This window comes from Typha latifolia, chromosome 4 (genome assembly GCF_019914945.1).
Source record: "Typha latifolia isolate L0001 chromosome 4, TyphaL0001v2, whole genome shotgun sequence".
In the NCBI taxonomy this organism is placed as follows: domain Eukaryota; kingdom Viridiplantae; phylum Streptophyta; class Magnoliopsida; order Poales; family Typhaceae; genus Typha; species Typha latifolia.
The window spans coordinates 16076771-16096799 of NC_133089.1; the positions used below are offsets into that span (position 1 = coordinate 16076771).

The following is a 20029-nucleotide window of genomic DNA, read 5'->3' on the forward strand; positions in this document are numbered from 1 at the left end:
AATCCTCAACCAGTAAAACCAACAAGCTTTCTTCCAAGAATCTGATCAAATCCCAAGCCAAGAAGCAAAGGTGCGTTGACTCTTGTTCTATCTCCTCAGTAGAATATTTGACATGAGTTGATTTATACTCTCTACTAGTCAAAATCCATCACCAGAAAATTCCACCAGGGAAAAAACAAATTGCGTTGGTCAAGGGTTGTCTTTAGTCTTGAGATCCAAAGCAAGAAGTTGTGATAGAAATTCTATATTTGAAATTAAGCTATGCTACAACCCAATGGGTTTCATCGTTTCGTATTAGGTGATGTCTCATATCTTTTACTTGGTCAAGAGTTCCACTCTTCTTACTACTTGGAACAATTATGGGATCTTGGTTCTAAAAAACAAAATGCTTTCGAAGTTCTCAACATAAAACAGTAAATCCATTGACTACTACTTAGTTGATTACAGCTAACTATGAAGATTTGGAGCAATTTTTTTTCCCATGTGGTTGGTCTAAAGGTGCTTATGTATTAGTGGGTCAGAACCAATAAATTATGGACTATTTTAAAGGATCATATACTCCATTATTATGGAGGATTTTATAGAAGCGGGTGAAACCAAGGTCAATAACTTATGTCATATATGAGGAGAAAAATGAAAGTGGTATACCAATCACAAGAAATAACACCTTGGAAATCTAAGTTATAGGTGAGAAAAATTTGTAAGTAATGGAAGAATATATCAGGACGGAAATTAGATTAACTTAATTAAGGATGTGATCATAAATAAATCCATACTTATGAGTATAATGGGAGTTCTTTCAGCCATGGGCCATGGCCCATGGGTAATGTCTATATCGGGTTTGGATCCATAAGCAAATGCGGAGCTAGGCCTATCCGCCTACGATCCAGTTATTGGGACGTGTATGCTCGTTGTATCTGTCTCATGCTCCCTTCGTTGCAGCTGATCCGTGGCAACCCTCGTCGTTTTCGTCGTCTCTCCTGTGTTTTGTGTGTGTGTGTGTGTGAGAGAGAGAGAGAGAGAGAGAGAGAGAGAGAGGGAAATGATGAGAAGAAAGTGACGAAGAGAGCGATCACGAAAGTTGCGAGCTTTTGGATGTTTAAGAAAGCCAAAGAGGAGATCCCCATCCATTGGCAAAAGACCTAGCGGTGAGTTCTTCCACAAGAGACGATTCCAGAATCAGTTCTTTTTTTCCTATATTTTTCACCATTTCCTCAGTTGGGGTTTGCCATATTTCATTCTACGCAATCGATTAACCATTTTGATCGATTCCTTTTTTCCGATTAAAATGTCCTAAAACCAAGGAATGGAAAATATGGACTTGTTATCTATTGGGATTTACGCGTTTGCTTCCAAGTTCTTGGCGATTCTTTTATTCCTTGCTTTCCATCAAATTATTCTCTCTTAAATTTCTTTTCCTTTAGTTAATGTACTGAAAAAGTTGCTTCTTTTGATTGGCCAGAGTTCCCCAAACACTGTGGGTGGAGAAGGCAAAATAGATTATATTATCGAGAAGCTTCCTTCCTACTTCCATATTGTTCATCTGTTGTTCTCATTGCAGTATTTTCTAATAGAATAAATTAAATTAAACGGTGATATCAATAGAAAAGAAACACTGTCATGTTTTGACTTGCACAATCTTCAGATGGTGAATTTGGTATTGTCTAATTAGAATCTATGATTAAAGGAAGTAAGAAAAATCGATACTCAACCTTATGAATCACAAAACCAATTATTATATCTATTAAAAGCTTTGAAACTCTATTAATTGGCTGAAATCTTAAAATGGTGAATCTGGATTCCGTTGCTTGTCCCAAGTCACATATAATAGCAGGGCTTGGTCTCATGCAGCAACCATGTCTATATGCATCGCGGATAATGGTTAGCTACCTTTTGTTTTTATTTTTGTTTTTATTCTGACTATACAATATTCTTCCTTTTAAATTTATAAGCAGTGAGATTGAGATCTTTTCAATAGCCCAAATGCCTTGCTCAAAGGTGCATTAAATCTTTTCTAAGTTATGGTTGGTTGAAGTTTGGGATAATTACAAATTTTAAATGGGAAGATTCTTGAATATGTTCTTGAGAAGAGAAGAACATTAATGTGATAGAAGTTTTTTTGGCACATACAATAATATAATTCAGTTGAAGAAACTTTTCATGCAAAGATAAGGGCGGCATATTTCTCTTATGGACTCTCCGTTTAAATGTATATCCTTATGCAACATTATATTCTAAACTGTGAGTTTGCTCACTGATGATTGTTTCACTGAACTGATTTGTTTCCTTAATTTCCTTACTCGGGTAAAGGCATTAATTAAAGTCACTTAGGCTTGTATTTGGTGTCTTAAATTGCTTAGAAGAACAAGGCTGTACAGATGTTTCATAAAACTTGAAGGCATATATGGACACATAGTTGGCTAGTCAAGTACTAAAGTTTCTTAACGATTTTATTATATGCTACCAAGGTTTGAGTATCTTTTAGCTTCTGTCGGCGCAAAGGAAATTCATTTTCACCTTTTTGTTTGTCTTACTGTTTCAGTCTGACTTTGGAGTTTCAGCTGAAAAAAGATTGGAATACAGATACTGGGATGATGAGAAGAACAGGAAATTAATGGAACCTTTTTGGACATACTGTAGTGCATCTTAAATATCTCTCTAGTTTTGGTGAATTCATGTGCTCACTTATTTAACTTCTTAATTATATACTGGTGCTTAATGGTTGAGGTTAGTCCTAAGTGTCAGTTAAGTATCTACAAAGAACATCGAAGCAATATAATGGTGATGTCAAGATACTAACCTAACACCAAAAGAGTATCAAAGAAAATTAAGAAAGGGTGTTCTTGTGCAGGCTTCAAACTCAACACCTGGGCCCTAAGGTGGTCTTGGATCATTCTTTATCTAAACCAAAACAATAAGCGTCGTATGGATATTTGTGATTGATAGAGTGAGTTTCTTCTTCTTCTTTTCAAAATCAGAACATTCTATATGCCTTTTTCTATCAGTTCAGGTACCTAAACCTATTGTTTAACACTCTACATGGAGAGGAAGAGGATATATATTCTTTTTGTTGCATTGCTATTGCTTTCATCTATTAAATTGTTAATCGGTCCACTTTTAGTCAGTGATACATTGGTGTGAATAGCTATCCAACCTACTGCAGTATTCCTGAATCTCACTGGACAGGATAAAGTCAACTTTGTTCATTTTCCTCCAGGTAAACCTCAGGAATCTTTGCCTGATTGATCCCCTTTGTGAGTATAATCAACCACCAGGCTCTTCTCCAGAAATATCAAATGCTACCAGTTCGGCGAATTTAGGTCAAAATTTGGTGGTTCACCTGCCTTCTGCTTGCGAGGGCAGTTTCAAAGACTTTTTTAATAATAAGGTATGCCACTATTGTCAAAGGTACCTTGTTTACAGGCAATCTCACTCTGGGATTAGAAGGGAATCAGTGATGGAGATGAAAGTCATGGCCAGAGTCAAGGTCCATGTAGGCAATGAGAGATACAAGTTTGACAAGATGTGCTTCACCGCTGGTGTGAATAAATTGAGGTCTAAAGATTCTTATGAGATTCCACACGATTAGATCAAAGTATAGGACTTCTTAATCCCCACTGTCATTGTTCTAGAGTCACAATTTTTTGTCAAAAATTTGTTCATCTTATCTTCTTTCAAATTTTTTTTCTTCTATACCCTGTTTTATGGTGCATGGATTTCGTCTCCAAAAGGCAAGGGTATGATAGATGTGTGGGAGTTGATGCACTTGTGATTGCTGTTGGACTTAATGTACTATTGAGGTTGTGAATTGAGATTGGTGATATTTAAAAATAAAAAAAAAGTGTTCCTCTTTTGTTACATTAAAGTTTTAGTTCATTATAATTCCCCTAATTTATAATAAATTTGTGAATGACGCATAGATACATAAAGGCATGTCTTCTAGCCCAACAATATTTGTTGGGTCTCTCTCTCTCTCTCTTATCTCTCACCTGTAAAACATACATAAGAACATGATATCAAGGATATTCTGATGAAATGAATGGTGATGAAGTAGTCCAAAATAAATAAATTTACAATAAAGATCAAGTACCCAACTTAATGAATCATGACTATATTTGTATGTACACACTTAAATTGAATAAATTACCTAAATCCAAGGGCACAAAAATAGGGAGGTGACATATTATGCTAGATTGGATTGCATCAATCCCTCATCCAATTATTGTTATTCTACATTGCACTAGTTTTGTGTTCCAAAAGCATCCGCATCTACAAAACCAACCAAAGATCTATGATATAGGAAGAAACTACTCACAAACCTTCACCCAAATCTTCATTTATGTTCTTTATCCTCTAAATTAATCCAAAAGAGGAAAGATTTGCAATTCTAAACCCAATAATTAGGACAAAATGGGCATCTATCTTATGAAAAGTCTAGTGCAGCGTATAAATAGGTTACAATAGGAGGATACTCGCAACTGATTCATTTCATTTCTCCGGCTTCTCTCTCTCTCTCTCTCTCTCTCTCTCTCTCTCTCTCTCTCTCTATCGCTCTATCATCTCTCTTTTACTCCTTTCCACCCATTTCTCCTCTTCTCGCTTCGATCTCTTGGACGGTAATCTCGAGATTCCAATCGGAGGCCGCAATCGTCCAAGAACTCGGATTCCTAGGCGAATTCGTGGGGGAGCCGCTACATTTCGTTAGGGTTTTGCTTCCTGCCCTTTTTGCCCTAGGATTTGCGCTGCCGATCGAGAGGGTCTGTGCATTCTTGGAGCATTCGAGGGTGTTGGTATTGGAGAAATCTCATAGGGTTTCTCGGTTGGTTTTTTGTTTTTGTTTTGGATTCTGTGAGATGGAGGCTGGGATCGGATGGGTTTTGTTTGGAGAACAGGATTTGGTAAGAATGGCGAGAACTTGATCTATTTCGTATTGGGATTTCATCTTAGGTTCCTAGAATAAACTCTTCTGAACTCGATTAAACGTTGATCAGATCGCTTAATATTGTGGCTCCGCAAGTGTGTTTTTAGGACTGAAAATATTTAGTTTCTAGGGTAAACCGCTTAAATCACCTTGCCGAGGTCTAGAGGCTGACTTTGTTGAAGAAGACCTGGTCTTTCTTGTCGAATGCTGGGTTCTTTCCAGTGAGGCGTTGACACAGAAAAATAATTTCCTTTTAATTCTGCTAGTTGTTTCGGTGGAAAGTGACCTCGTTGAGAATTTTGCACGTGTTTGATTGCATTGTGGTGTAAACTGTGTTGAGTTGCGAAAGTAGAGTTTCTAGGCTGCTGTATTAGAGGGCGAAGGATAAGAGGAGGCATTTGAAAGCGCCACGGGGAAGTCTCAAAACAGTAGCCTTGCATGGGCCAGCAGGAAGGCTGGGCACAGCCAAGTGGCTTGCTGCCCAATGGCCTCTTGCCCGAAGAAGTGGCCGGTGTGACCCGTGTTCTTGATGTGGAGAGGTGGGCAATGGCAGAACGGAGGACTGCAGAGTTGATTGCACGCATACAGCCCGACCAACCATCTGAAAAGAGGAGGAGAGATGTCGCTAACTACGTTGAACGGCTTATCATGAAGTGCTTCTCTTGCAAGGTAATTCTGGTTATGTACACTCACTTTTAGATGATAATTTTTTCTCCAAGGAACCAGGTGGCATTATATCAAGATAATATCCTTAGATATGCTTCAGGGCAAAAAATTCTTTTTCTTGAAGTTTTGTTATTAAATGGCACCATAATATTAGTTCTATCGTGTGTTCATGAGGATCCATGATGATCCTCACAATGTTTGATGAAACATCAGGATTCATGATAAAAAGCACTGGTATATCAAAACATGCAATCATACTTTCAGTCTTTCAGTGGTTTAAATAGAGTGACAGCATTAACAAAATATTGTCTAGATATTCTGAAGCTATTTTCAAACTAGATTTTTAACAATCAATTGTGAAAAACTTGATAGTCCAAAACTTTGCTAGTTAGGCTTAGTTAGCTTCCTTTTGTAAGAACTAATGACCCTGAGTGTATATCTTATGTTAAATTTTTTTAGAGAACTCTTTAGAAGATCAATTAGGACGAGAGGAAATGGGATATTATTTTGCAGCATACTGGATTGATGTATAATTGCTAAACCTATCTAGGGTTCATGTTTCCTCAGTAGAAATAAAAGATCATGTATAGCTGAAATTGTCCAATTGGAGCTCTAAAAGAGATTTGAACAAGGAGATGCTCAGAATCTGAGTCCAGTGCTGAAGATTTGGAACATGTTGAAGTACTTATGATGGATGTCAGACATTTGTCGGGTAGCACTTATGAGGTAGTTTGTAATCTCCTGTATGCTACAATATGGCACCTTTGAGGTGAATGTATTAGATTGAATTTGTGGATAATGAAAAATTAGGTTAAAGATCTGGTTGGCATCTTTATAGTTGTGGTGATATGTTACTTTAGCTAATATGGACTTGACTGGCTAGAATCTATGGGAATTGTAGCTAGATATATGTATTGCACTCTAAAACCAGTAAATGTGCTCATTAAGAACTCTTGATATGAATTAGTATAGATTTTTTAGGAGTTCCCCTTTACAGGTTCTTTTGAGTTTCTTCTTATTCCATACTGCACATACAGCTATAAATATTTTCTATTGTCATTTCTCATTGGTCTCAATTTGATGTGCGCTTAATGGAGCTACTGTCTCTTTGTGAACTGAAGTTCTGAGCTTTCTGATGTTTTACAGGTTTTCACGTTTGGGTCTGTACCTCTCAAGACCTATTTACCTGATGGAGACATTGACTTGACTGCATGTAGTAATACTGAAGATTTGAAGGATTTATGGGCAAACGAAGTCCGAGATGCTCTTGAGAGTGAAGAGAAGAATGAGAATGCTGAATTTCGTGTAAAAGAAGTTCAGTATATTCAGGCAGAGGTATATATAGTACTGATATAGGCACCAACATTGTTCATCTCTACAGTTTTTAGCATCATTCAACTTCTCCTGCACTATTGATTTTACATGTCTGAACAGAAACTTGATCAATTGGTCTACAAGAAACGTTTAATGATAGATTTATTAGTCACAATTATTGAATTATTTTGTAGGTAAACAATGGTTTAATTCCTCTTCTGCTGGCTTATCTAGGATAATAACTTTTGAAGTTAGAACTGATGGTCTCACTAACAGGAAGTTTCAGCTTCATGTGCGTTCACCTCTGATTAATTTCTTATAATTTGTGTAAAGAGACACTTGCTGAATTGCTTTGTATGAAATAAAGAACGTTAAGTTTCTTCAGTGAGTGTTATGGCAGGAATGGGGCAAGTATATTGTTGACTTATTTTCTCTATTTGCTCACTTTGTTCGCATGGAGATAGTGTCACGCAGTCACACCATCTTCGTAGGTTGAAAGTAAAATTCTAAATGGAGATAACTTTAGGCGTATTAGTTACACAATTTGAGGAGGTTGTTTTTAGTATTTTGGGAGTTGGAGGGAAGATGGATGATGACTTTGTATTGTAGAATATTTCAAGATAATCTGCATGAACTTGTACATTCTTTCATTTCTCAATCCCCCATTAACCCTTTGTGAGATCAAGAATTGAAACCAAACATACTTTTTTCTTTCCTCAAACCACAACAACATTGGACTTTTTCCCGTTCATCTCTATTAATGCATATTTTGTGCCAAATCAAGCTACCATATCTGTTCTTGTTAATCCCCTATTGCTAGTTTTGTTCTTCCCCTTCCTCTTAATGAACTGTTTATTTGACTCCTTCAAGCTGGTGCACTACATGAGTGTCATCCTCAACTAACTCCCAAATATACTTTTGCTGATTTATTGAGTATGTCTAATTGCTTCATTAGCTTCTTCATTTGCGTCATGCAAGTGAAAGGGAATCTATCAACATTAGTTATATAGGTCCCACTGAGAGGTTCTACCATTCTAGAGCTTGTAAGACTACTCTACTTGATAATGAATCCTGCAATATGGTTAAGATTAGTGATTTAGTGCCTTTTCTGCTACCTCTTGTTTTTCCTTTTTTTATTTGAAAAAATTTATCTTTCAAATCCTTTCTGTGAAGCTTGGTGTAAAAAGTGATTCTTATTTTTTTTTTAAATTTGTTTCAACTTTTTAAAAATATGAAGTAGACATTGTATCACATGGAGGTTTCAATTCTTCATTCTAGATTCTGCCGTCGCTTACAACATAATGGCATTCTTTACCTATTGTATAACTTACATTCAAGACATACTCTACCAGATAGTTTATATCCATGTACTCTAGCATACTTGGCAAGAATGTTGCCATGCTACAGTGTGATTGGAACTGTTAGTCTGGTATAATGTGTAACAAGTCATCATTAGAAATTGAGTGTTGATTGTTGCAAGTTGTCAACTTAATAACTAGAATGTCTTTGCCCTCAGCGACTTCTTTGTTTCTTTCATATAGCGAAAACTAGAATTTGCTTTTTGAATGGCTCGTCCAGTTTTCTGAGTTATTCTTGATATTCTGGACGCATATCTGACTGATGGTACCTTCCAGATATCTAAATTTAATTGTTATTTAGTGAATTGCAAGTTGTCAACTTTGTAACTAGTATTGTCTTCTTAGCAACGACTTATTTGTTTCCTTCATATAGTGAATACTGAAATTTACTTTTTGAATGGCTTTGTCCAGTTTCCTGAGTTATTTGTGATATTCAGTATGTATGTCTGACAGATGGTACTTTCCAGATATCTAAATATAGGTGTTATTTAGTGAAGCTGCACTATTTAATATATCCTTTGCTTGTCTTCCTATTTTTGGCACTTTTTTCTGTCATTTATTAGTCGCTGATGTTTACTTGTTTTGGTCAACATGTCACAAACTTGTTGATATGAGGATGTGAGATATCCTCTCTCTCTCTCTCTCTCTCTCTCTCTCTCTCTTCTTATCTCTCTTGTTTTTAAAGTGATCCTCATGTATAGATCTCAATAGGCATTGAATTTCCAATATGCTTTTGTGATTTTCAATGTTTTAACTCTTGAGTACTCATTTGATATTCCTTTTTCTAGGTTAAGATTATAAAGTGTCTTGTAGAAAACATTGTTGTGGACATCTCCTTTAATCAAGTTGGTGGCTTATGTACACTTTGTTTCCTTGAAGAGGTCAGTGAGGCTTCAAAACATATTCCAAGTTCTTTGTGCTGTCAATGACCTTTTGACTGACAGTTGTACATTTCCTGTAGGTTGATCATTTGATAAATCAAAACCATTTATTCAAGAGGAGCATTATACTGATTAAGGCATGGTGTTATTATGAGAGCCGTATACTTGGTGCTCATCATGGCCTTATCTCAACTTATGCTCTGGAGACCTTGGTTCTTTACATATTTCATGTTTTTAACAATTCATTTGCTGGACCACTTGAGGTAACTGCTGCTTCTTATTTCTACCTTTTTGATTCTGCTGAATTAGTTTTATGATGTTACTGTACAATGACAGGTCTTATATCGTTTTCTAGAGTTCTTCAGCAATTTTGATTGGGAGAACTTTTGTCTTAGCCTCTGGGGACCTGTTCCCATCAGTTCCCTCCCAGATATGACTGGTAAATTCATGCTCACAAGCTGATTAAGCAATGTACTAATTTTGGAGCAGAAGTTATTTAGAATATGTACCCTTATACTCTAAGTTGATATATGATGCAGCGGAGCCTCCTCGAAGGGATGGTGGTGACCTGTTGCTTAGCAAAATGTTTCTTGATGGCTGCAGTTCTGTATATGCTGTTATGCCTGGTGGTCAGGAAAAGCAGGGGCAACCTTTTGTTCGAAAGCATTTTAATGTTATTGATCCTTTACGTACGAACAACAATCTTGGACGCAGTGTCAGTAAAGGTATCCTTATTGCCACCTACTAAAGCAGTAAAGGAACCTTTCTATTTGGTTATATTACATTTATATTGAAATAGAAATATTTGTCCAATATTTGCCTTTAAAAATAGGTTATTTTATAATGTCATTGTATAAAACTGTCACTGAGCCAACCAATCACAAGACACAAGCATAAATCTGCTTAAGTCTACTGACAAATAGCTGGTAGCAACTTAGATCACAATTGTGAATTCTCTTTTCATTTTCAACCAGTTTATATTTGCAATATATGTCCCTGTCAATCTTTCAGGCAGTCAGTGATTTTGATGTTTTCTTTTTCTTTTTTTAACTTATAGATTCCTTATGAACATTGAGTTTGATCCAAGGAAGATTTCACTGTTACTTCTTCAATTTATCTTCTGAATAGCTTGTGAAGTCAGTAGAATTCCTCTTTTGGTGTCAGATGAAATACAAATTTAAAATTTTTGTTTCTCTTGGCTTGCCAAGTAAACAAAGACAAGTGTTAACTTCTCCAGTTTGTATTATCGAAAAACAAATTATCCTAACCAGTCTATCCCATGCATGGTTATTGTGCACTTGTGCTCTTGCTTGCATTTAAACATGAACTTTTGCACGTTTAGATCTGCTTACCTACATGCAGTTTGTGTTCTGCTTTTTCTTTTTATATTTATTGGATTCTATTAGTGACAGCTTCTATGCCAGTTGAAGTCCATATTTTTGTCACATTTACAGATCTGTTTTTTCTTATTGCCAGGCAATTTCTTTAGAATACGCAGTGCATTTGCTTTCGGAGCTAAAAAATTGGCCAGGTTACTTGAATGTCCAAAAGCAGACATGATTGCTGAAGTCAATCAATTCTTTATGAACACTTTGGAAAGACATGGTAGTGGTAATCGCCCTGATGCGCCTAGCCCAAACTTGCGACAATTGCGACCTTCAGAAAATGTTCCAGCTGAAGAAACAAAAAAATACAGAAGCACAGCAAGCATCAAGAAAAAGAACGAAAACATTGCACTGCCTGAGAACCAGGCTGAGAGTGGTCATGATTATCATGATCTCACATCCCAAGCCCTTAACAAAATTAGCCAAAATTCGCGTAACTTAAATAAGACAAGTAGTCCTTCAGTTTCTCATACTCAGAGTCAGAAAACTTATAGCATGCAAACCTATTCAAGGGTCTCTGATCAATTTGAAAGAACTACCAGCCCCAGTGGATCTGTACAAAGTGAAAGAGATCAGAAAGCATCAAAGCCTAATTACTCTGTAAATGACCAAAATGGACAGAGCAGGTTTCAGTTTGCAAGGACACGTTCTAGTCCTGAACTGACAGATTCATCCGTTAAAGTGTTGCCTCTTGGTTGGCGCAACAGAGCTGTAGAAGCAATGAATTCTGCAATGTTTGAATACAGTAGCAGGAGAAACAACCTGGCTTCTGATGTTGCTAGCAGTCATAGTACCAAGTCTTCATTGGATGACCCGGCATCTTACATGAACAATTCGCCTCGTCCAAGCCTTGAAGCTGCTTCTGATACAAATGGTGCTTCAAATAGTTATCACGATGATATTAGTTTTACCACCACGAGCGAAGAACTTGCTTCTGTTTCTGAGGCCTTGCAGATGCAGCAGGAGATGAACCAGGAGGAGCAGGATATGATTAATCTAATGGCGTCTGCCAAGGTCCATAATTTCGATGGACAGGTTCCAGTGCCAATGCATATGACATCTCCTCATTTACCGATGGCATTATCTCCTCTATTAGCTTCAACAGTTCATGGACAGAGAAATTTGGCAGGAATTATTTCTGCTAATCTATCCTTTCTTGGACCTCCCTGGCCACCCCATATGCAGTTACCGCAAGGATTTATTTCACCTTCTATGTCAGATTACTTCCATGCTCCTGCTTTTAGTTCAAAACCTGGTGAGAAAACTGAGCCTGTCCATGGGAGTTCTGCTGCAGCAGAACTGAATCAAGAAGATAGCAACAGTTGGAAAGAGCATGATACTGCCTTGACCAGAGGCTTTAATTCTGAAAAGAGAGATTCTCAGATGCTGCAATTTGATAACAAGCAGCGGTCTTCTTCCGATGGTTTTAACTTCATTTCTTCATCGCAAAGTAGTAACTCAGGTGCTTTATTAAGAGGTCATCCTAAGTTTGCTAGGGAAGACACAGGACCAGTCAGAGAAGATTATGCTGGTATACATCAAAATCAAACAAGTAGAGGGCCCAGTGTTAATCATAATATTAGGAATTCAAGTTTGAGGCATATTCCTGTAATGCAGGCTACTTCTTCAAGAAGCAAGCCTTTGTATGAAAGCTCCAAGGATGGGTCTTCTGGGAAGATGTTGAGATCAGCAAAGGAAAAATGGGGGAAAAAGCCAGTTGCTTCAGCAGCTCAGACTTTACACGGAAAGGCAAAGACTGGATTGCATACTGAGAATATAACTGAGCAGTTCTCCACACAGGTTGAGGATGTCACAAGAGACTGGGTTCCTATACCAATGGTTGGAAATGATGCATCTGATAAAATCTCAGGATCTGTGTATTCTAGAAGCCAAGAGGTACATGGTAATGAACAAGCACATGGTCGTGGATCAGACCCTATGGTTATTGTCAGTTCTCGGCAGAGGGCGATGGATAATTCTGGGGTGCTTCCTGTAACTTTTGTTCCTACAGGTCCACCAGTACCATTTGTGATGGTCCCACTGAACTTCACATCTGTTATAGGGAATGCTGATTCATCAGCTGCCCAATTTGACAGAAATGAAGAAACTGATAGTTGTTTGGTAAATCCTAGAGGCCAGATTTTTGGTTCACTTGAAAATCATGATCAAACGGAGCATCGAATTACTTCAACATCATTAATAACTTCTGTTCCTGAGTCCGAAGAGCACAAGTCTGACATTTTAACTGGTGATTTTGCTAGCCATTGGCAAAATCTATTATACGGAAGATACTGCCAAAACACACACATTCCTGGACCTCTGATGGTGCCACCTATGTATTTGCAGAGTCATTTTCCATGGGATGGTCCTGGTAGACCACTCTCACCCAATGTGAACATGACGCAAATGATGGGCTATGGCCCGCGACTAGTTCCCTTGATGCTTCAACCTGGTCCCGATAGGGCTTCTGGTGTTTTCCAGCGTTATGGAGAGGATGCACCAAGATATCGTGGTGGTACTGGAACTTACCTACCCAATCCTGTAAGATTCTTTATAAATGTTTGATTCTGCATTTTCTTTTGCCGATTTTCAGAAGAAAATAAGTTACGAATTATTTGTTCCTTTTATGGCTACCACCACTTTCAGATACTCGTTGACTTTAGGAATTTTGTTGCCTGCTAGGCAAACTAGCTCTTTTGATGCTTATCCATTCTTTTAGTTTGATTGGGCGGCATGTGTTATGTGGATCTGCCTTCCCTTTGATTGGTTCAAATTTTTTTGAATCGGTGTTCTTGGTGAGTCATCTGCAATTCTGCATCATGCATAAAAATGCCCATAATAGTGGTACGCTGAATTAAAGGCGGGAGTCTTCAAGGATGGCAATTAAGCAAGTATTGCTCTATTAGTTTGCGTGTCGTGCTACTAGGTAGTATGGACAGATTATACTTATAGGACAGATTGACCTGCTCTGTAGCAAGTAAAATATTACTAAATGATCTAAAGATGGTTAGCATCTTTCACATAATGATTAAGTGTTTCCAAAGCATTACTCCTCCTTAGTGCAGGTTCGCTCATTCATGTCATGTCCAGTTAGAAATATATGCAGAAGATAGGTGTCTTACTGCATGCTCATGTAAAGTCTATCTCTTATTGTATTTCTTTTTCCAGCTGGATTTCATTCAAAATGTGTAACTCTTGCTTACACAAACTGTTTCGTCAGTTGGAATTTACTTTCTGGTTGGGAACTGTCCATTTCCTTGAACTCTTTTTACTCTTTGATTTATTATTTCTAACATTTCTAGTACCAACCAATTTTTTGGGTGAGACAGATGGAGAGGTCATGATGTGCCCATTCCTATAGCCATTCCTTTAATACTTTTGACTCTCAGGAGTTGTGTGGATGAGAGGAAGTATATTGTACCTGTAAGGATAAGTGATCCATCCTAGTTTGAAGGCACCATAATGAGGGAAAGTGAAGGGTGTTAGAAATATTGTACCTATGAGGATTAAGTGGTTTGGTACAACTGGATACCACAAAGGTGAAAGTCAAACATGATGTGGATAGGAGAAACTCAAAACATATGAGCTATTTGTTCACTATTTGATATTACTTAAACTGGAGCTGAATAGAGAAAAGGTTTCATTTAGCTAATTCCAGTTCAACTGGGTCATCATGCACATTGTTTCTCTTCTTGCTGTGGTGCTTTCATACAAATATTTATCTTTGTCGCATGTAACTTCCCCATTATATCTCAATGTGGAGCTATCCCTTCTACTAGCATAAGTGGACTAACTGATTTCTGTAAACTTTGGTATTAACTAGACTAATTCATGAAGATGATCTTTTTTCACCCTTCCCTTTCTCTACAGAAGGTTTCTTTTAGGGATCGGCAATCAAATATACGAAATCACAGAGGGAGTTATTACAGTGATAAGACTGACCATGGCAGTAGAGAAGGAAGCTGGATCAACTCAAAATCGCGGGCTGCTGGTCGCAACCATGGGCGCGGCCAAGCTGAGAGGCCAAGCTCGCGGAGTGACAGACCTACTGCAGCTGAAAATCAAGCAGACAGACAATGGCAGACATACAGAAATGACTCATTTAGGCATGAGCCAGTTGCCTCATACACAGCGCAGAACAGTTCATTTGGGCCTAGAAGCTCGACTCACGGCGCAGGAAACATGACATATGGCATGTACCAGGTACCAGCTATGACTTCAAATTCTATCAATCCAGCTGCACCTGCAATGTCTCCTATGGTGATGGTATATCAATATGACCAAGGTGCTGGTTATGGTTCATCTGGTGAACCACTTGAATTTGGTTCCCTCGGGCCTGTGCATCTCTCAGGTGCCAATGATGTACCAAAACCTGGTGATGAACAATCGTTAAGCAGTGTATATGAACACAGACATGGTATATTCCGAGGCAGTTCATCACGTTCTTCACGATCTTCCCCTGATCAACCTTCCTCACCTCACTTACGGAGGTAGTACTAATTTCATTTTCCCATTTCCCATTTGTTGTATATGCTGTTGTAGTCAGTTTAGCCATAATTGTAAAATACTGTTTACTAATGAAATTAGAAAACTTACCATTAGATATCACTTTTCAGAAGGCTGCTGCTGAATATGCCACAATTTTATTGGTGTGCATGTCTCATGTTATTCCAATATAAAGTTTAGTAGGTTTCACATGAAAATTAGTGTATGGCCGAGATGCAGCTAGACTTACAGAATTGGTAATAAAGGTAATGGAGGAGTTCCTCTGACATCATTTACATTTAGCAGCTTAATCTGCTCTCGTTTTGCAGTGATCTAGAATACTAAAGCTACAATGGCTGATTGGTTCTTTTCATTTACAGCATATTGTTGGTCATAATTTGCACTTGTGGTTGATTTGAATTGATTGTTTATGCACTTGTGGTTGATTTGAATTGATTGTATTGGGTGACATTAATGGGATTGGCATTAACAGAGGAGAATTTATGGGTCAAGTGATTGTTGTTTACCCTTCTGCTTTTTAAATGACAGATATGTTACTCCATTTACCATAACTAGATGATAAAAGTTTAGCTCAAGAAGTCCATATAATATGGTTACTAACTAATGTGATATTTTCTCGCTGCGGGAGAATATGTTCTTGATGTCATACTGAGGCTCAGGGATCCCATTTCTGATTAATATTCTAACAATGGATGGGGTCATTTTATGATTATTTTCTGGTTCCTTCTTCCTTATCTAAATATCCTACATGTCACAAAATTTATCACCACTTTTGAGAATGTAATTTGTGATCAATACTGTAACTTTACTACAATATATATATATATATATATATATATATATATATATATATATATATATATATATATATATATATATATATATATATATATATATCCTTTTTTTCGCGTCCCAACTATAATTTATGTTTCGTCTCTTTTGTTTTTGAGAGAAGTGAGAGTTAATTATGTTCCAATTAAATCGATCTCTCATTTGAATCAAGTGCAGTGCACTTGTATAATAGAAGTTTTTCAATCATCTGATTTCTATTTTACATTTTCGCCTAGTTGCTAAAAAGCTCTTTTAGGTATATTGATGAAATAATTCTTCCCCTCTCCTTTTCAATTTCTCCTATGTATATAGAAAAAAGAAAATAAAAGAAAATCTCAAGAATTAATTCCGGGTTCGGTTTAGTCACTATTTAGATCCGATCCAACTAGAATCCGATCCACCATTGCCATTCTAATGAATCTAATCCTATCCAAAAAGCCCACCTTTCCCTTTCCCCTTCTTCTCCCCCACTTCAAATGAGCACCACCAAAACCCTAACCCTCTCCTCCCTCTCCACCCTCGATGTCGTCTTCCGGCGAACCAAACCCCAATCCCGTTCCCTCCTCGGCCTCCCTTCTCTTCGATCTCCTCTCTCACGTCTAGGGTTAGGGCTTCATGGCTCCAAACCCTACTCCTCCAACGCTTGTTTGGACCTCTCTCCCGACTCCTCCTCGGAGGACACGGTTGAGGAGCTGCTCACCAAGGGGGATCGGATCGAGCGGCTGATGAAGATGGAGCGGAGGGCGGAACCCGAGGACGGGAGCAAGCGCCCGTGGTTTCCTTACCGAGATGTCTTTACCGCGGGTAAGATGGAGGTTTCGAGCAGGGAGGTTGTTGAGGCGTTGGATCCGTACATATTGGAAGCGAGGAAGGAGAGGATAAGGAGCGCGGTGGCCAACCGGAGCTACTCGGTGTGCTTGGTCGTCGAGGGGCTGACTGACTTCGGCAATGTTTCGGCGGCATTCCGGTCAGCGGATGCCCTCGGAGTGCAATCGGTTCATGTGATTTCTTGCGATAGCAGTAAAAGGTGCAACCGGTTCTGAGGTGAAAGAAGCCCTTTTGGGATAGACGCTTTGCTAGATGTTAAGTTTGTAAAAGTGACATTTTGAGTGAGTTATGTGTAATCTGGTAGATGTCTGTTTTGATGTATTCTTGATGCATGTAACAGGTATAGGGATAATAGGCATGTTAGCATGGGTGCTGAGAAGTGGTTGGACATTGAGCTCTGGGATTCACCCGCCGAGTGCTTTGGGGCATTAAGAAAGCGTGGTTATCGTATTGCAACGACTCACTTGGGAGCTGATTCGGTATGAGTTTATTTTAGATATTGTTTAGTTACATTACAGCTTATATTTTTTGCAAGAACTATCGATCCTATCCTTTGGTGACCAAGAATACAACATCAAATGTATTGGTTTGTGGGCATTGTTCTAGGTGGTTCCAGTGTGATACTCCTAAACTCTAGGAAGCACAGAGAACATTGTTTGGAGTTTTCAGTATATTCGAGTTAATCACCAAAATTAGAAAAAAGGGAAAAGAAAATGGGGAATAAAAACAACCTAAAGCCAGCAGATCCGGCAACTCATATTGAAAGTTGCTGCCTTAAACATCTGTACACCTCAGGCAAAATCATGATGTAAAAAGTTGATTATATTTCACTGTATTTATGCTGTGATTGCAACTTATCAAGAGATTTATGCTTATTTAATTGCTTTCTTGTTTCCTAGGTCTCCGTTTATGAGTTAGATTGGTCGCAGCCAACAGCTATTGTTGTTGGAAATGAAAACATGTGAGTGCTTCACTTATGCCCATTTCCATTTTCCTTTATTTCGTTTGATAGTTTTGTTGTTACTGACTTACTAGTCTTAGCTTTCTTGATGTTCTAAATGATTGCACGTAGAAGTTTGGATGTGTTCTTTGTTCTATCCGCTTTGAAATTCTTACTTCTTGTGATCATTGTTCTGTCAGTTTTTTTTGTTGGCTTTTGACATGATTCATAATTCCTGCTTGATGTGTTTGTCATAGTAGGCTCAAGTTTTGAAGTCAGTTTGCATGATGACATTCTCCTTTTGATTCATATGCTCAATGGATCTTGATTTGTACTGAATTGGCAGGGGCATAAGTGATGAGGCTCTTTGCTTATCAGACCTGCATTGTAGCGTTCCCATGAAAGGCATGGTTGATTCTTTTAATGTTTCTGTTGCAGCTGGCATTCTAATGCACCATGCTGTCTGCGATAGAGTTTCTCGCCTTGTAAGAATTTGAACTTCTGTCTTAATTTTCTGTAGTATAACATTCCTACTGTTACATCATAATGCTTTCTCAAATGTCCTGCTTCTATCATTCAAGCTTTGGACCATGTTACTAGTATCATTTTAATGAAAGAGAAAAGGCAAGTAGTGATACTTAATATTTGATCTCACAGTATCTTATGAAATATTCATGGAACAAAACTGAATTCTTGTTACATTTTTTCCTTCACTCATACAGTCATACTATTTCATTTATCAACTACTGTAGCCGTACACATTCTAGTAAGAAGGTATATTGTGCTTTTCAGGGTCATCATGGTGATCTGATGTCTGAAGAAAGTCAGATCTTGCTTGCGGAGTTTTATTTGCGCCACAGGGAGAGCACTATTAGCATTGTCCATGAATATGCAAAACGGAAAAAGGATAAGGTTGTTGGCAAACTTTGAAAAGTATGATTCGTTGATGACGGTGATACTCATCTCTGGGACCATTACTACCAGGTACCTAGCAGTATGTTTATTGTAATTTTTTTGAAACATCATAACAATACATTATACATTTGATTTCATAGTGAAGTTCTACTTCTTGTCTGCAGGAACTGATGCTTTGACCGCTTTGAGACTGGGATGTTGGTAAACCAGAATGCTGATTTCTCCTGTAGGTTGAGGATGTGGACACACAAGCAAGGTCTGGGAAGTTTGACCGAGGAACTTTCAGGTGTCATGACGGAACATTGAGTAGGCAATTCACAATTGTATAATGTTGCGAGGAAAATGGAATTTCCATGTTCAGAAGTTTGTGATGCTATGGAAGTTGATAGCGAAGTTGCATTTTCGACATTCACATGTTAGGATGCTTAATTCATGTACTTGCAAAATTTGTATGTTTCTTTGTTGTAATAAAAAACCATATTTAATGCCCAAAATGAGGATGAGTTATATGTTCCTTTGCCATGACAATGATTTTAAACTTGTGTCTGTCTGAGTTTGTGGTACCAACAAACAAATCTGTTAATGTGATGTACAATTATTATGAATATAAAACTGGGAAGCAATATACATATAGATTAGAAGTGGAAGATTACCTCAAAATTTAGGTATTGGAAGGCCTAAGTCGTTACCTCATTCTTGCAGACACGATGATGTGCTGATAACATATGAGATTTATCTTTATTATGTCAGATGTTACCATATCAATCAAATAAATATTTATTATTTATTATGTCAGATGTCATCGAATCAATAAAATAAAGCGTATAAGAGGATATTTTTCAGGAGACATTAAAATACTTCTTTTTCATATAAGAGAAATACTTTACCTCTCCTGAAAACCATCCCCTAAGCCTACACTGATAGGTTGACATCTGTTTTGACATAGTTAAAACAATAAATTTTCTATTCTTTTTGCCGCACTTTGGTGAAGCTGTAGCAAAGAGAAATCAACTTATAAAACAAACTGAAACTAAGAAAGAAGAACGGAGAAAGAATTAATAGCTGTAAAGAAAGGGAAAAGAGCAAGGGTGGGGTGGGGTGGGGTTGGGTTAAGAGAGAAGTAAGCGTCCCAAAGGGGTGACCTGAGAACACAAATGCAATGCCAACCAAACTCTTGAGCACTTGGATTTGTGTTCTCAGATTGCACTCCTTTAGGATCTACTTCCCAGTTATCTATGAAAGCAATCAGCCCCTTGCTTGTAAAATTGCCGACTTACTTTTCTCTCTCTCCCCTCTGGATGTTATGTACAGCATATGAAGAAGATAATTGAATAGACACTGCTGTTGATTTCATCTCTTTCCAATTCTTATATAAACTTCTTATATGCAAAGAAACGACACAGATGTCATAGTGTCGACATATTGGCAACACCCGTGTAGACTGGTAACCAACCATAGAACTTTAATCAAATTATCTTTTTGCT

The 20029-nt window shown here is 37.8% G+C and overlaps 2 protein-coding genes and 1 long non-coding RNA gene across 7 annotated transcripts; all 3 read left to right on the forward strand.

Annotated features, from left to right (window-relative positions):
• Positions 1-96: 96 nt before the first annotated feature.
• LOC140786722 (uncharacterized) lies at positions 97-3858 on the forward strand. Of its 2 annotated transcripts, XR_012108691.1 has the most exons (3): positions 97-1148; positions 2543-2947; positions 3218-3858. It is a non-coding gene; the product is annotated as an uncharacterized lncRNA (long non-coding RNA). The 2 variants fall into 2 exon arrangements; XR_012108690.1 differs by lacking the exon at positions 97-1148 and having other exon boundaries at positions 1155-2947.
• Positions 3859-4476: 618 nt separating this feature from the next.
• On the forward strand, positions 4477-15133 carry LOC140785820 (uncharacterized). 4 transcript variants are annotated; one of them, XM_073133850.1, is made up of 8 exons: positions 4477-5590; positions 6734-6922; positions 9048-9140; positions 9221-9403; positions 9477-9579; positions 9680-9865; positions 10617-13066; positions 14396-15133. In XM_073133850.1, exons 1-8 carry the CDS (start codon positions 5360-5362, stop codon positions 15017-15019), a joined length of 4059 nt encoding a protein of 1352 aa, XP_072989951.1. In that variant the 5' UTR covers positions 4477-5359; the 3' UTR covers positions 15020-15133. The 4 variants fall into 4 exon arrangements, with proteins under 4 accessions (XP_072989951.1, XP_072989952.1, XP_072989953.1 ...); XM_073133851.1 differs by having other exon boundaries at positions 14399-15133; XM_073133852.1 differs by having other exon boundaries at positions 10617-13040; positions 14396-14542.
• A 1154-nt stretch (positions 15134-16287) lies between these two features.
• LOC140785821 (uncharacterized) lies at positions 16288-19067 on the forward strand. The gene is made up of 6 exons (XM_073133855.1): positions 16288-16889; positions 17031-17169; positions 17590-17651; positions 17977-18115; positions 18423-18614; positions 18710-19067. Exons 1-5 carry the CDS (start codon positions 16339-16341, stop codon positions 18558-18560), a joined length of 1029 nt encoding a protein of 342 aa, XP_072989956.1. The 5' UTR covers positions 16288-16338; the 3' UTR covers positions 18561-18614; positions 18710-19067.
• The last annotated feature ends 962 nt before the right edge of the window (positions 19068-20029 follow it).

What these genes read in the sequence shown, in the direction of transcription:
- LOC140785820 (XM_073133850.1), top strand. Translation starts at nt 5,360, where the DNA reads ATGGGCCAGCAGGAAGGCTGGGCACAGCCAAGTGGCTTGCTGCCCAAT. An exon ending in TGAAGTGCTTCTCTTGCAAG is followed by an intron (nt 5,591 to 6,733) that starts GTAATTCTGGTT and finishes GATGTTTTACAG; the next exon opens with GTTTTCACGTTTGGGTCTGT. An exon ending in CATTTGCTGGACCACTTGAG is followed by an intron (nt 9,404 to 9,476) that starts GTAACTGCTGCT and finishes GTACAATGACAG; the next exon opens with GTCTTATATCGTTTTCTAGA.
- LOC140785821 (XM_073133855.1), top strand. Translation starts at nt 16,339, where the DNA reads ATGAGCACCACCAAAACCCTAACCCTCTCCTCCCTCTCCACCCTCGAT. An exon ending in CTCACTTGGGAGCTGATTCG is followed by an intron (nt 17,170 to 17,589) that starts GTATGAGTTTAT and finishes CTTGTTTCCTAG; the next exon opens with GTCTCCGTTTATGAGTTAGA. An exon ending in GTTGTTGGAAATGAAAACAT is followed by an intron (nt 17,652 to 17,976) that starts GTGAGTGCTTCA and finishes CTGAATTGGCAG; the next exon opens with GGGCATAAGTGATGAGGCTC.